We start from the raw sequence: 14,130 nt of genomic DNA, 5'->3' as shown, positions 1-14,130 counted from the left end.
AAGGAAAAGGGAAAAATGTAAATGCTACATACATATTTTGCTCCTGAAATTCTGATCCAGATAGCAAAGAAATGAATGTTAATCACATAAAAGGAAACTCCTATCAATATAATATAGACGAAGTGATACAGTGAACAAAACAAGAACATGCTTACCAGAAAACAATGATACTTACTGGAGAAAACCACATCACTTTAAGAATCCAAATTGTAAGAGCTAAATTCACAACGAGGATGATGAGTAAAAGAAGAACAAACAAGTAGAGGCAGCGCTTTCTCCAGCCATAAATGCCAATTTTGTAGACATACGGATTCTCTGGCCTCTCTATGTGGGTGCCTTCTGTGGCTGTAGTGTACTGCTCACGCACCATCTGCCACGGGTGTGTTCATGAGAGGAGAGAGAAAGAGACAGAGAGGGAATGAGGGAGTCAACTTGTTTGTTAATACTGATTTACTATGAGCCTGAAAACATATTTTTCATCCCAGTCATAAATTTCCAAAATTAATGATTTTTTAAAAAGATAATTAAATATTATTCTGAAACATGTCACTGTGTTTCAATCACAGGGAGATATTTAATCTGTCATTTAGAATATTTTATGTATGATAAACATTTGAAATCTAGTGACCATATTTTCAGATGTTAATAACTTCGGATGTTAATAAATTCTCTGTATCTATCAAAGTTCTTCAGGGTTAAACTTGGAATTGAAGCATTAACCTAAAATAATCAAGTTACCAAGTTCTACGAAGGTTAATTGGGAGGAAAATCAAGCTAGTATCTTTAAAAAGGAATCCGTGGCCAGGGCGGTGGCACACGTCTGTAATTCCAGCACTTTGGGAGGCTGAGGCGTCTCACGAGGTCAGGAGATCGAGACCATCCTGGCTAACACGGTGAAACCCCGTCTCTACTAAAAATACAAAAAATTAGCTGGGCGTGGTGGCAGGCGCCTGTAGTCCCAGCTACTTGGGAGGCTGAGGCAGGAGAATTGCTTGAACCCAGGAGGTGGAGGTTGCAGTGAGCTGAGATCATGCCATTGCACTCCAGCCTGGATGACAGAGTGAGACTCCATTTCAAAAAAAAAAAAAGAAAAAGAAAAAAAAGAAAATTAAAAAAAGTATTCATTTTTCCCTTTATACAAAGAACAGAAGTACTTCTTAGCTACAAAGTTAAAATGGGAGATTATGAAGACTTTCCTGATGGTAAATGTAGTAAAAAGATGAATCAGAATATAAATACTCTTCTCTGGGATTTCTTTTGTGCAAAAGTCACACATTTATTTTTAGGGGTGATTTGGAGTTGTCCTTGTTAAAAATAAGTTACGGTCTAAAACAAATCTTTAAATCTCCTTCCAATTTAACGACAGGCATTTTCACATATTCTGATTATCTAAAATTAGGCTATTCATCACATAGTATTTTCAAATATCCAGGACTGACAGCCAGCATTATTCAACCCCTAAATGTTTAATGATTTCATAAGGGCATTATTCATTGACTCATTTCTTTGAACTCCTCCAGTCTTCCTTAGATCACAGCCAGCAGCTCAAGCCAAAGTACCAGATGTATCCCTGATGGTTCTCTTTTCCCTCAAGCCCCACATCAGCAAGTCCTATCAATTCTAACTTTCATATATATCCAAAATCTGTCTACCTCGCTACATTTCCACTGCTACCGCACTAGTTCAGGTTACTCTGACTGCTCTCAACTACACTGCTGAAAAATCCACTTTCATTCTTTCCCTTCTTGAAAACCATTCCCTACCCAGCAGCCAATGTGTAAAATGTAAGAAAGCTCCAGTCACTCTATTTTTCCAAACCTTCTGATGGCTTTTCACCACAGTGACAATGTCCAAATGCCTCTATCACCTAAAAGACCCTATATAAGCCGGACTTTGCTGATGTCTTTGGCTTTATCTACCACCATTGTGTCCTTTGCTCACAAGACTGAAGCGAAGAGTCGGTACTATTCAACAGACCAGGTTAATTCTCACCCTAGGACCTTTGTCCTGGACTTGGTCTTCCCCTGCTGGTCCTGCTCATCTTTCAGTAGCAGCACACGTGTCATCTCCTCAAAGAAGCCTCCTTCTCTGGACACGCAGTCACTCTCAACCACTTCCCTCTATTATATTTATTTCAAAGTGCTTATCATCTGAAATAATGGCTCCAGAATTTCTATAAAGGACAGACTAGGAGAGCGCAATTGGATGGGGAAGGGTGGCCAGGGAGTCTGAACCAAAAGCAAGCACAGTACTTACAATATTGCTACAGATGGACACAACCAGCAAAGTTTTCTAAGAACACATGTGAGTATATTTCTATTTCTACATATTCCTAGTCCTATATATATAGTTTCCTATTATTGCTGTAGCAAATTATCAGAAACCTAGTGGCTTAACACAATTTTATCTTTTAGTTGTGGAGGTCAAAAAATAGGTCTTACGAGTCTAAAATGAAAGCGTGGGCAAGGCTGTGCTTTTCTGGAGGGTGGAGGGGAGACATTGCTTGCCTTTTCCAGCTTCTAGAAGCTGCCCACATTCCTTGCTTGAGCCTCTGTTTCCATCACACCTCCTCCTCTGGCTCCGATGCCTCTGTCTGCCCCTCATAGGGACCCCTGTGATAGCGCCGGGTCTGCCTGGATAACCCAGGATGGCCTTTCCGTCTCGAGAGCCTGAGCATAACCACACCTGCAGAGCCTCTTCCTCTTCCATGTAAGGTGACCTCTTCACAGGCTCCAGGGGTTATTAGAACACGAATGTCTCTGGGGGCCATTATTCTGTCTACTAGATAATGGTTTTGTTCACCCCTACATAACATTGAGAAAACTTCAGTATCCATTTAAAACAATTTTGTCGTGGTTTGCTGGAGAGCTGACAGCAATCCTGTGATGCGGACAGCTCTTAGATCCCCGAAATCAGCACCTCTGCCATGGTCTTTCACCTGGGTCACTGCAACAGCCACCTGACCGTCCCCCTGCCTGTGCCTCTAAATCTCCTACAGTCGATTTCTAACGTAGAGGCTGGAGTGGTCCTTTCAAAGCATGCGTCGGTTCATGCCCCACCTCTGCAACAAACCTTCCTGTGGCTTCCCATTTCACTGACAGCAAAAACCAAACTCCTCACTCCCGGACATGGTTCCCTGCCTTCATCCAGTCCCTCTCGCCCTGACTCCTCCTGCCCCAGGAACAGTGGTCTTACTCGACCAGGAGTCCCCCAAGTGTGACCCCACCTCAAGGACTCCACAGTTAGAATTCCCTCTACCTGGAAGGTCTCCCTGATGCCTGCATGGCTCCTCTCAACTCTCTGTTCCAAGATCTCTTGTCAATGACCTCCCTGATCATCCTATTGAAACAACAGACCCCACCAACACTACCACAGAGCTCCCCGGGCTCCTCTGACATTTTTTCTCCTGCAGCACTTAACTCCCCAGGCATACTACGTATTTTACCTACCTATTTGATTGTAAATGCTCACCCCCCACATATAAGCCCTGAGAGGCTGAGGTTTGCAACTATTTTGTTATTTTGTTTTACCCTCGGAGGCCCCTAGAACAGCAGCCGACATGTAGTATGTGCTTAATAAATATTTGCTGAATTAATTACATACACATGTTGAAAGGAAAAATTCCCAGACTTTTTTTTTTTTTTTTTTTTGAGACAGAGTCTTGCTCTGTTGCCAGGCTGGAGTGCAGTGGCATGATCTCAGCTCACTGCAAACTCCGCCTCCCGGGTTCAAGTGATTCTCCTGCCTCAGCCTCTCAAGCAGCTGGGATTACAAGCACACGCCACCACACCCAGCTAGTTTTTGTATTTTTAGTAGAAACAGGGTTTCACCATGTTGGCCAGGCTGGTCTCGAACTCCTGACCTCAGGTAATCCACCCGCCTCGGCCTCCCAAAGTGCTGGGATTACAGGCGTGTGCCACTGTGCCCGGCCAACCCAGACATTTTTATTCAAGCATACAACAAGCAATAAAATAGGTTGAGAGTTACTTCAGAATTTCCCTAACTTTTTATAATGAGTTAATTTGAAGCTTGTGCATAAACAGGGTATGTTTAGTGTGATTAGTTGTTTAGGACTCAGAAGACTCAGCAAGATCTCCTTCAGTCTGGTGAGGTTCTCCCAAAAGAGGGGAGCCTGGGGAATGTGCTGTCTTTGGCTCTTGAGTCCCCCTACATCTGCCCACCTGCCCTGCTGACAGCTTGAGTAAGAAGCTGGACCCTACATCCCTGGAAGAAAGTCCTGACCACACACTGGTTTTTGGAAGCTGGCGACCTGCTTTCTAGTCTTCTCATATTTGAGCTGTATTTACCAATCTTTTTTGTTTTTAAAAAGCTTGCCAGCTGTAATTCTTTTTATATCGTGTTTTGTGATAGGCTTCTTTAACGTTTTTAAAGTGCCATCTACCAGTGTTCACTGCATTGTGTAAAAAAGTCCTTTTACTCTCGACAAGCCTGAGTTAAATCACTAGGTGAAACATTCAATTTAAATATTTCTCTAAAAACTTGATTTTGTTGTTTATATTTCTCACAACTCACAAGTGGCTTTCATTTTTATTAGACACTATATTACATTTTTGCCAGGAGAGACTTTCAGAGGCTATCTGGTTCAACCAGCTTCCTTTAGGTATTTACTCAAATTAGGCTTGAGAAGAGTATCAGTGCTTCAGCACTTGGGGGTCAGGCAACTGCATTAGTGGTATTCACGTTGGCAAGAAACTGCACTGGAATAACGCACAGCACTTTGTGATCTACTTACAAACCCTTTACAAAACATAATTAGTGAAATAAGTGTATTAGAACTTAAAGTCTATATTCCAAGATAAAGAATTCTAATTTTTAATGTATCATGAACTAAATTTATTTTCATAGACTCGTTTATTAAAACAAATTTTGTCATTGAAAATTACATTATTTCTCCTGCTAACCATCCTTCAAAGTATGTTGGTGCTATACTTAATTTTTTTATTTTTATTTTGAGACGGAGTCTCGCTCTGTTGCCCAGGCTAGAGAGAAGTGGCATGATCACGGCTCACTGCAACCTGCACCTCCCGGGTTAAAGCAATTATCCTGTCTCAGCCTCCCGAGTAGCTGGGATTACAGGCGCCGCCACCACGCCCAGCTAATTTTTTGTATTTTTAGTAGAAACGGGGTTTCACCCTGTTAGCCAGGATGGTCTTGATCTCCTGACCTCATGATCCACCTGCCTCGGCCTCCCAGAGTGCTGGGATTATAGGTATAAGCCACCGCACTCGGCCATGCTATACTTAATTTTGATTGCTTTTCAATGCATCTCTCAGGTATAGTTTTCAATCCTTTAATGGATAGGGCTCCAGATGTGAAGCACTATACTTGTTTTGGTATAAATATCTGCTTTTATATGCTTCTGAATTCATGATCCCAGGTTTGTTATTTAAAACAAAATGATCTTAAGGACAGATAATCTGTCTTCTACATTATTTGATTCTTGTCATAGCATATAATATAGTGAATCGAACATAGTGTCTACTAGGTAAATGTCGCTAAATGACATTCTTCATTTCAACCAATATTTATTGTCATGCCTAGTTTGGGTAGGTCATTATCAAGAGTCTAAGATAGAAAGATTATAAATGCAAGGATAATGCCCAAAAGGAGTTAATATCGTATAATTTTTGAAAAGGTGAGTTTGAGAAAGAACAAAACAGATCTTTTAGAAATCAAATTTAATTCTAAGAACTCAAAGAATGAGTTATAATAGTTTAAAGTTATCTGTCTGATACTGACTTTGGTATACCACTTTGGGTTTCAATATTTTTCTAGTACAAATTTCCACCACTTTGCTTTCAACAGTTCATTGAACAAGTATCTACAAAGCTTTCTGTTAGTGTTACGCCTTTTTTTTTTTTCCATTGGGATTTTTAAAAGTTTTTTTACTTTTACTGTTTTCCAGATTCAGAATGATTTTCATAAATTTGAATTAATTTATTCTGTTCATGAGTCAGTGTCTGTTTTCAATTGAACTTGTCTTCAGTTCAATTAGAAAACTCTTGGCAATTGCTTCTTTAACCATTGTCTTCCCTACATTTTCTCTAGTTACTTCCATTGGGGCTTCAGTAAGATATATTTAGACCTCCTCATTCACCAGTCATGTTTTTTAAACTTAGCTTTATATTTCCACAGCTTTATCACTCTGCTGTTTTCTAAGATCTATCTTCCAATAGACTAATTCTCTTTGCAGCTGTATGCAATCTGTCAGATACAGAGTAAGCCATCTTTCCAGTCTTCATGGGAGATTCACCTGAGTGTTAGGGATGGCATTCTACCTGCCTTGGGTAACGTCCTTTCTGGCCACAGGGCTTGCTGACTTGGGGCTTAGCAAACCTCTGATAGCACTTATGATGTCAATCTGAAAACTCCTGAAAAATTACTTTCCACAGTTTCAAAAACCGTCTTTCATAAGCCATGTCACCTAGCTCTAATATCCAGATAGGTAATTTCTTACTAGGTAACAAGCACCATCATGGTGCATCATCCCTCTGAATGACAAGGTCACCCATGTGAGAAGACAATTACAACAATGTGACTAGGTAACCGTGACCAGTATCAGTTATGTGCACATAATAGGCAGTCAGTAAGTGCTTGTTGAACACATGAATGCATAGGGAGTGGGACTTACCCTACAGGTTGTGATGATACAGCTTTGTGCTACAGTAACAACAACAAAAAAAATGAGCTAGTGACAAATAATTGACAAGTGAAAGAAAATGGAGAGTCTAGAAACAAGCCCATACACACAGATCGTAATAAGGCAATGAAAAGTGAGAACTAAGGGACATCCCATCTATACAAGTTGCTCTTCCAGAAGGCAAGCTGGCAGGGAAGGAGCAAGCTACTGTGCTGGTTAAATTCAGGCTGCCTATGTTATGCTAGTATCGAGAATGACTGCATGAGTTTTACCTCTATTTTCCTTCAAACTTCCAAGAAACATCTCATCTCGTGCTAATTAATGGCAGTAATTCTCAGTGTGTTTTCTGCCTCACTGTTTGCATCATAACTTACATCGTTCTGAATGAGCTCCAACATTTCGGAAAGGAGGAGGAGAGGGGAGGTGCCTGCCCTAGGAGATGTGTGGCACAAAGAACACCATGGCAGATAAATTGGGAAAAGTATTTGCCTTAAAGATAGGACAAGGTTAATATCCTTAAAATATAAATGATCTCAACTCAGCAAAAATAGAAAAAAATCCAGTAAAACTCAAACAATGAATATGTCTATACATCAAAGAAACACACATGACGAATAAACATACCGAAAATGTTCAGCTTCACCCTGAATTAAAGAAATGCAAATAAACACCATCACTGCAGCAGTTTTCAAAGATTAAGGGAAATTTAAAAACTGATAATAGGTAATATTGGCCAGGTGATTGAAAAAGAGACATGCTGCTCCTCTGATGAAAAAAGTGAAAGTTAACATAAATCCCTCAAAAGACACTGGGCACTAAGTATCAAGAACATCAAACAAACAATAGTACTTCCAATTCTAGTAACCTACCCAAAGGAAACACCTAGAAATGAAAACTACAATTTGTGCCTAAAGATATTGAATTTACCATTATCTGTACGGGGGCAAAACTGGACATTAAATGAAGAAGGATTAAAATTAGAGTAATTAATTCATCAAATTATTGCAGTATTACAAAACCAGTATTTTGGGTATGTGACGTATGTTTGAAAAACATATAATAACTTAGGGAAATTCTAGTGATATAATGTTAAATGAAAAGTTAGAATACATACATATTAAAATATATACCCATAGGAAAAATACTGCAAGGAAACTAAAAAATTATTAATAATTTCCTCCTAGAGTACACCTTTTTTCATTCAAAATAGTATTTCCCAAATTTCTTTTGTATTTTTTCAGATTTATAGAATTGATATATATATATTTCTTTTATAATAGTAAATTCAATAAATTTACCATACTCATCCCAACTTCATTACTATATTTAGATGACCAAATAATTTCAAGAATAGTTCTCCTTTATCCTTTAGTCAAATTGCTCAGCACAGCACACAAAATATAGCTAAATAGATGGATCATAATTATCACTTTCATCAAAAGTTATAATCAGCATAATTCTCAAATTCACACATACCCTTATCATACACACACACACACACACACATCTAGATTAAAAGGTCAACAAATCATTCTCTTCTTTACAATAGGATTGACTTTTAAAATAAAATGGCAAACTCTGCCATTTTAAAAAGTTCCCTACAAAATACACCAAACCAACAGAACAAATGCCCTTTAAAATCTAACAGAACTGAAAAAAGAAAACACCTTTATTCAAACGGGCAAGTGACTAAAAGGGAAAAAAATAAAAATAAATAAATAAAACAAGCTCAAACCCACAGGCATACAAATGTTAGCTTACAAAACTGGTCTTGTTTTGATTTTTACTTCAGCTATAGGCTCATTTTAAAACACAGTTTTATATTTACACAAGTAGGCAATTCAGACAAACTTTTCTCATTGCTCTGTCCTGGTTTTTATCAGGTGCTCTCAGAAATCAGAAATCTAAAGCTTTTGTGGTGTCATTAGGGAGTACTTGACTAAGGAATAATACCAACATCCAGAAACATTAAAAAGTTAGCAGAAACAAGACGCAGAATGGCAACTGAGCAAGACCAGCACTTACGGACACCTAGCCTCTTAACCAAGACCAGTTATTATTTGGTACCAAATCTCCTCCAGCTCTTGGCATAATTTATACCTACCATCAGTCTCTGACTTAGTGCCCAAATAGCTAATGGTTAAGTTAGTAGTTGGCTGCAATGAGAGCTGAGTTAATGTTAACAAAGAACTATATGGAGGAACTGTTGGATGCTCAGCTGTAACCCTGTGTCTGCTTCAGTATCCTATTACAGTGGACGCCTACTGTTTTCTTCTGTATCCTATTACAGTGGGCACCTACTGTTTTCTTCTGTGTCCTATTACAGTCGATGTCTACTTTTTCCTTGTGTACTCTGTTATAGTGGGCACCTACTGTTTTCTCGTCCATCCCTAGAACACTCCTCAGCTCCACGTGGTTGTGGTCCAGGTATCGGTCATGTGGGCACATCTCCAGTAACACAGGTGTGTATGTGGCACATACTGACCAATCAGGGTATATCGACAGTCCAGACATGGTGAATACCATTAGGAAGTCATGGGACACAAGCAAGCCAGTGTCGGTTGTCTCATAATTAATATGAATGCTCCAAGAGAGAAGCTGGCCTCTGCTATCAGAAGTTAATGGACCTAACACTGCAGTGCCAACATTCATCCCTTAGCCACTTGGAGAGAGACTGCCAGAGAAGAAATCAGGAAGAATGAGAAAAGAGGGAGAGAGGGTGCGAGTAGGGGTGAAATCCTAACAACATCATTTGAGATCCTAAATTCAGCACTAAGTTTCATCTTCACCTGAACTTCTTTGACTTGGGCTTCTGTCACTTGCATCTGAAACAGTCCTGGTTAATACACATAGCAAGAGGTGCAAAGGCAGGACGGCTTATGATGGTAAACCACGGAGTAAGAACACCTTCGACCAACATGATGAGTAATGCTTGCAACTATTTTTGACCTATTTTCCTTCCGCACCAAACAGGTCCTTCTAAAGAACACACAAGTCTTTAGATAGAAGGATGTGTTTCCAGAAGTTATTTTGCCATATTTAGCTTTGGCTAATATCAGTCAGAGGGATCACACAACCTCCTTGTTTCCAAATCCAATATTCACTTCCTATTTTATTTCTCTCACTTTTTAAAATTCATTTCACGGCCGGGCGCGGTGGCTCAAGCCTGTAATCCCGGCACTTTGGGAGGCCGAGACGGGCGGATCACGAGGTCAGAAGATCGAGACCATCCTGGCTAACACAGTGAAACCCCGTCTCTACTAAAAATACAAAAAATTAGCCGGGCGTGGTGGCGGCGCCTGTGGTCCCAGCTACTCGGGAGGCTGAGGCAGGAGAATGGCGGGAACCCGGGAGGCGGAGCTTGCAGTGAGCTGAGATCCGGCCACTGCACTCCAGGCTGGGTGACAGCGCGAGACTCTGTCTCATAAAATAAATAAATAAATAAAAATAAAAAATAAAATAAAATTCATTTCACTCTTCATTTTATTTGAAATGGTTGGCTATTTCCTCCTTGAAAACACTTTTTTTCTTAAAATCAGTATTCTCCTAGTTTTATCCTCTACCTTTCTGGACTTTCTCAGGCCCTTTCATAATCTTCTCTTTCACTCCGGCCTCTAAATGGTGGGTTTTGCCTGAACTGGTCTAGGACCATCTCTTCTCTTCCATCAATCTTTCAAGGTGATCCTATTCATTATCATGTAGTTAAATATTATTTATAGGCTGACGGTTCCCAAATTTTTATCTCAACCTAAAACATCTCTGAACTCTCTAATCTGATAATTGCCTGTTTGACATCTCCACTTGGTATTTCGAACTGAACTTGTTAAAAGGTAATTTAATTTTCAACAACTCTCCCCTCACCTCCTGAATTTCCCCCCTTCCCTTTTCTATTCCCATCTCAGTCCATGGCACCAGCCATGCCCAGCTGATCATCTCAGAAGCCTGAGTGCCATCACAATCCCTCTCTCTGCCACCTCACGTCTACTTCATCAGCAAGCCCTGCCTGCCACATCCTGAGGACAGCTGTGCTCATCCTGGCCTCCCCATCTGCACTGCCCCTGCTTCACTCCAGCACTGGTGGTGCGGCCTCTTCGGGGTCTCCTCCACCCACTCTGCCTCTCTTTATCCAGCCTCCACACGGCACCCAACAAGAGGACCATTGCTGCCCTGTTTAAAGTCACTCGTGGCTTCCCACTGCACGTCTGATGAAGCTTCACTCCATCTGGACCAGCCAGCCTCTCCAGCTCCATCTCACCTCACTCTGCCCTTCTCAGGAGCACCAGCCTTTCCATCCCTCAAACGGAATAAGCTTTCTCCTATCTTACAGTCTTTGCACACATTGTACCCACTACTGGGAAAACTGGTCCATACCACCTGGCCACCACTCTGTCCTCCCGACCTCAGCTTTCCATAAACACCTGCTCTTGTCCCTTTTATCCTGTACAATCTGCAACTGTGTCCTGTTCGTTTCCTTCAAAGTTCCTTTTAGAACATAATGATGCATTTATTTGTTTTACTTTTTATTGCCTGGTCCTCATTAGGCTCACCTCCAGGAGGACGGGAAGGGTGTCTGTTTGTTTATTATATAACTGGCACCTAAAGTGGGGTCTGGCACATAGTAATGGCTCCGTTATACATATTTGTTAAAGGCAGGCAGAATAAAGTATATTCTCATCTACTGTATTGATCAAATAGACTTCCACGTTTAGGATATAGCATTACAATTAAAAACCTAAATTATTCTATCTTTACTCATACTTCATACATCTCTCATAACTGTTCTTTAATAAAGACCCTAACAGCCGGGCACCGTGGCTCACGCCTGTAATCCCAGCACTTTGGGAGGCCGAGGTGGGCGGATCACCTGAGGTCAGGAGTTCGAGACCAGCCTGGCCAACAGAGTGAAACCCCGCCTCTACTAAAAATACAAAAAATTAGCTGGGCGTGGTGGCAGGCACCTGTAATCCCAGCTACTTGGGAGGCTGAGGCAGGGGAATCATTTAAACTCCGGAGGTGGAGGTGGCAGTGAGCCGAGATCGCACCATTGCACTCTAGCCTGAGCAACAAGAGCGAGACTCCGAGACTCCGTCTCAAAAATAAAATAAAACAAAACAAAATAAATAAAATAAAATAATAAAGACCCTACCAACTTCAATAGAAACAGCAGCATCCCTCAATAAGACCAAGCAGCCACTCGAAGTCAGCAGGGAGTGCTTCTATCAGAGGATACAACGTGAGTCCCAGTCATCTTCAAGCTGCTGCAATCACTTCACCTCCTCATACCGGATACCACTGGTGAGGACACGACGCACCATTCTGACAAGAATTGTCTGGGAAGAATATGTTTGTCACCTGGGCAGACCAGCAAGGCATTTGCTGGTATTCCTCTGGCCATTTTGAGAGCAAATGCTCAGCCATGTGTGAACCACAAGTGCATTGGGACTGGTTAGGGGTTGGTGACCAAGGCTAAGACCCCTCAGAGTTGAATGTCTGGGTCACCCCAAGGCTACTCAGACCAGCCAGGGTGTTAGACAAGAAAGAAGAGAATGCTGAATGGGTAGGTGAAGGCGGTGGGAGGGAAAAAGGATGGGTATGTATCAGCTGCAGTCATGAGACCATGTGCATGAGGGGAGACGCTAGATCCTGTCATTAATATTCCCTCAGCCTTCCCCCAGGAAAAGAGATCAATCAAACCCTCGGAGGAGCTGTTCCCAAATTAGGTAAACAAAGCAAGAGGATCTGAGTGATGCGAGGGGTGGACTCTGGTGCTGTGTCACCCCTGTCACCCTTCAGAACCAAGACACTCCTTCCTTCAGTTGTGGGAGTGATGGCTGATGACGAGAATGACTTCAGACTGCACTAAGCTGCCTCGCCCGTGGCTGTGTTTCCCCACGAGAGGCACACTCCAGCGTTTTATCAGTGCACTGGATGAAAGCCCGGCCCCCTCCCCTGCAGGGAACAGCCCTGCATGACTCCAGTTCCGTGGCAGCTACAGTGTTATCCTACATCTCCTTCTGCCCACTTTGCCACCTTTGCTGTCCTACAGGGATTTTTTTTCAAGATGGGTTCCAATACATGGCACGCATGTCTCCAGCTTGGAGTCTCTTTCCCAGGGAACCTGTCTAAGCAATTGCTGTTGGAAAAATTGGAATTTAAAAGTGATCAGGGGCCGGGCGCAGTGGCTCCTGCCTGTAATCCCAGCACTTTAGGAGGCCAAAGCGAGCAGATCACGAGGTCAGGAGATCGAGACCAGCCTGGCCAACATGGTGAAACCCCGTCTCTACTAAAAATACAAAAATAAGCTGGGGCATGGTGGCGGGTGTCTGTCGTCCCAGCTACTCTGGAGACTGAGGCAGGAGAACTGCTTGAACCCAGAAGGCAGAGGGTGCAGTGAGCCAAGATTGCGCCATTGCACTCTAGCCTGGGTGACAGAGCGAGACTCCGTTTCAGAAAAATAACAAAACAAAACAGTGATCAGGTACACTGATAGATTTCTCAGAACACTATTCAACTTTATCTATGTGAAAGTTGTCAGGATCAAAATGGTGTCACTAATGTTAAGAAAACTCTGACAAATAGAACCAGGGAAGATCATAAAGAGAAATTTTTTATGCTTATATGCTGATAACATAAATTATCACAAAAGATTGCAAAAACCACAACCTTAAATACTTCCGCGAGGACATCTGCCTGCAATCTCATACAGATTTCATAATCATACCGATTAATTTCAGAACAACTGTGTAATCCTCATATTCCCACCGCAATGCTCTATTCACAAATGAACATCTTTTCTTTGGGAGCTTGCTTGTTATTTAGGTTGACACTATCTCACATCAGGTTCCCTGGAAGCAGCTTGAGATGCGGATTCTTGTTCAGGTATTGTATTAAGGGAATGCTCTCAAGAGGAAGGCACCAGGCAATGAGGGAAGCCGGCTAGGTTACGAGAGGAAGCTGGGCAAGGTGTGGGCTGAGGCCAAGGACACTTCTTAGAGAAGTCAGAGACAGAGAGAAACAGAGAGAGAGAGAGAATTAAAAAGACCCCCTTACTGGTCATCCAGAAACCAGTTCATTACATACTAGCCCTGTGAGGGGGACCAGCCTACACTGCAGTACCATTTATCCTGTGTAGACATGACTCTTAAATTTGATGTTATTTACAAAGGAGAAGGGAGTTTAGAATATTCTTAAAATTACACACGAACGCTGTGTTTAACCAAACAGCAAATAAAGTAGCCTGTAATCTATTTTATAAATATTTTGATTTTTATACTAAGCCTAAAATTTTTAAGCAAATCAACTATCACTGCCCCCCTCAAGAAAAAAAAAAAAACCTTCAATTTGCCTAGTCCCTAAAAATTGCGTATAACTAAATTCTAACTCTGAAAAACATTCACACAATATTAAGTGAAAATTTTGGGAAAAGGAAGTTATTTCAATGTATCAATTATGCTGTGCTTCTTTTTAGT

General features: G+C 41.5%; 1 protein-coding gene across 2 annotated transcripts in view; it reads right to left on the bottom strand.

Annotated features, from left to right (window-relative positions):
* SGCG (sarcoglycan gamma) overlaps positions 1 to 14,130 on the bottom strand; it is a 95,384-nt gene that overhangs the window by 59,588 nt on the left and 21,666 nt on the right. For both annotated transcript variants that reach the window (XM_050767106.1, XM_050767107.1), the window contains exon 2: positions 176 to 370. In XM_050767106.1, the coding sequence (XP_050623063.1) occupies positions 176 to 370 (195 nt within the window). The remainder of the gene's footprint in view (positions 1 to 175; positions 371 to 14,130) is intronic.

The sequence above is a fragment of the Macaca thibetana genome, chromosome 17, assembly GCF_024542745.1.
Source record: "Macaca thibetana thibetana isolate TM-01 chromosome 17, ASM2454274v1, whole genome shotgun sequence".
In the NCBI taxonomy this organism is placed as follows: Eukaryota; Metazoa; Chordata; class Mammalia; order Primates; family Cercopithecidae; genus Macaca; species Macaca thibetana.
The sequence above is the reverse complement of the archived record's forward strand: the minus strand, read 5'-3'. Positions and strand labels throughout refer to the sequence as shown.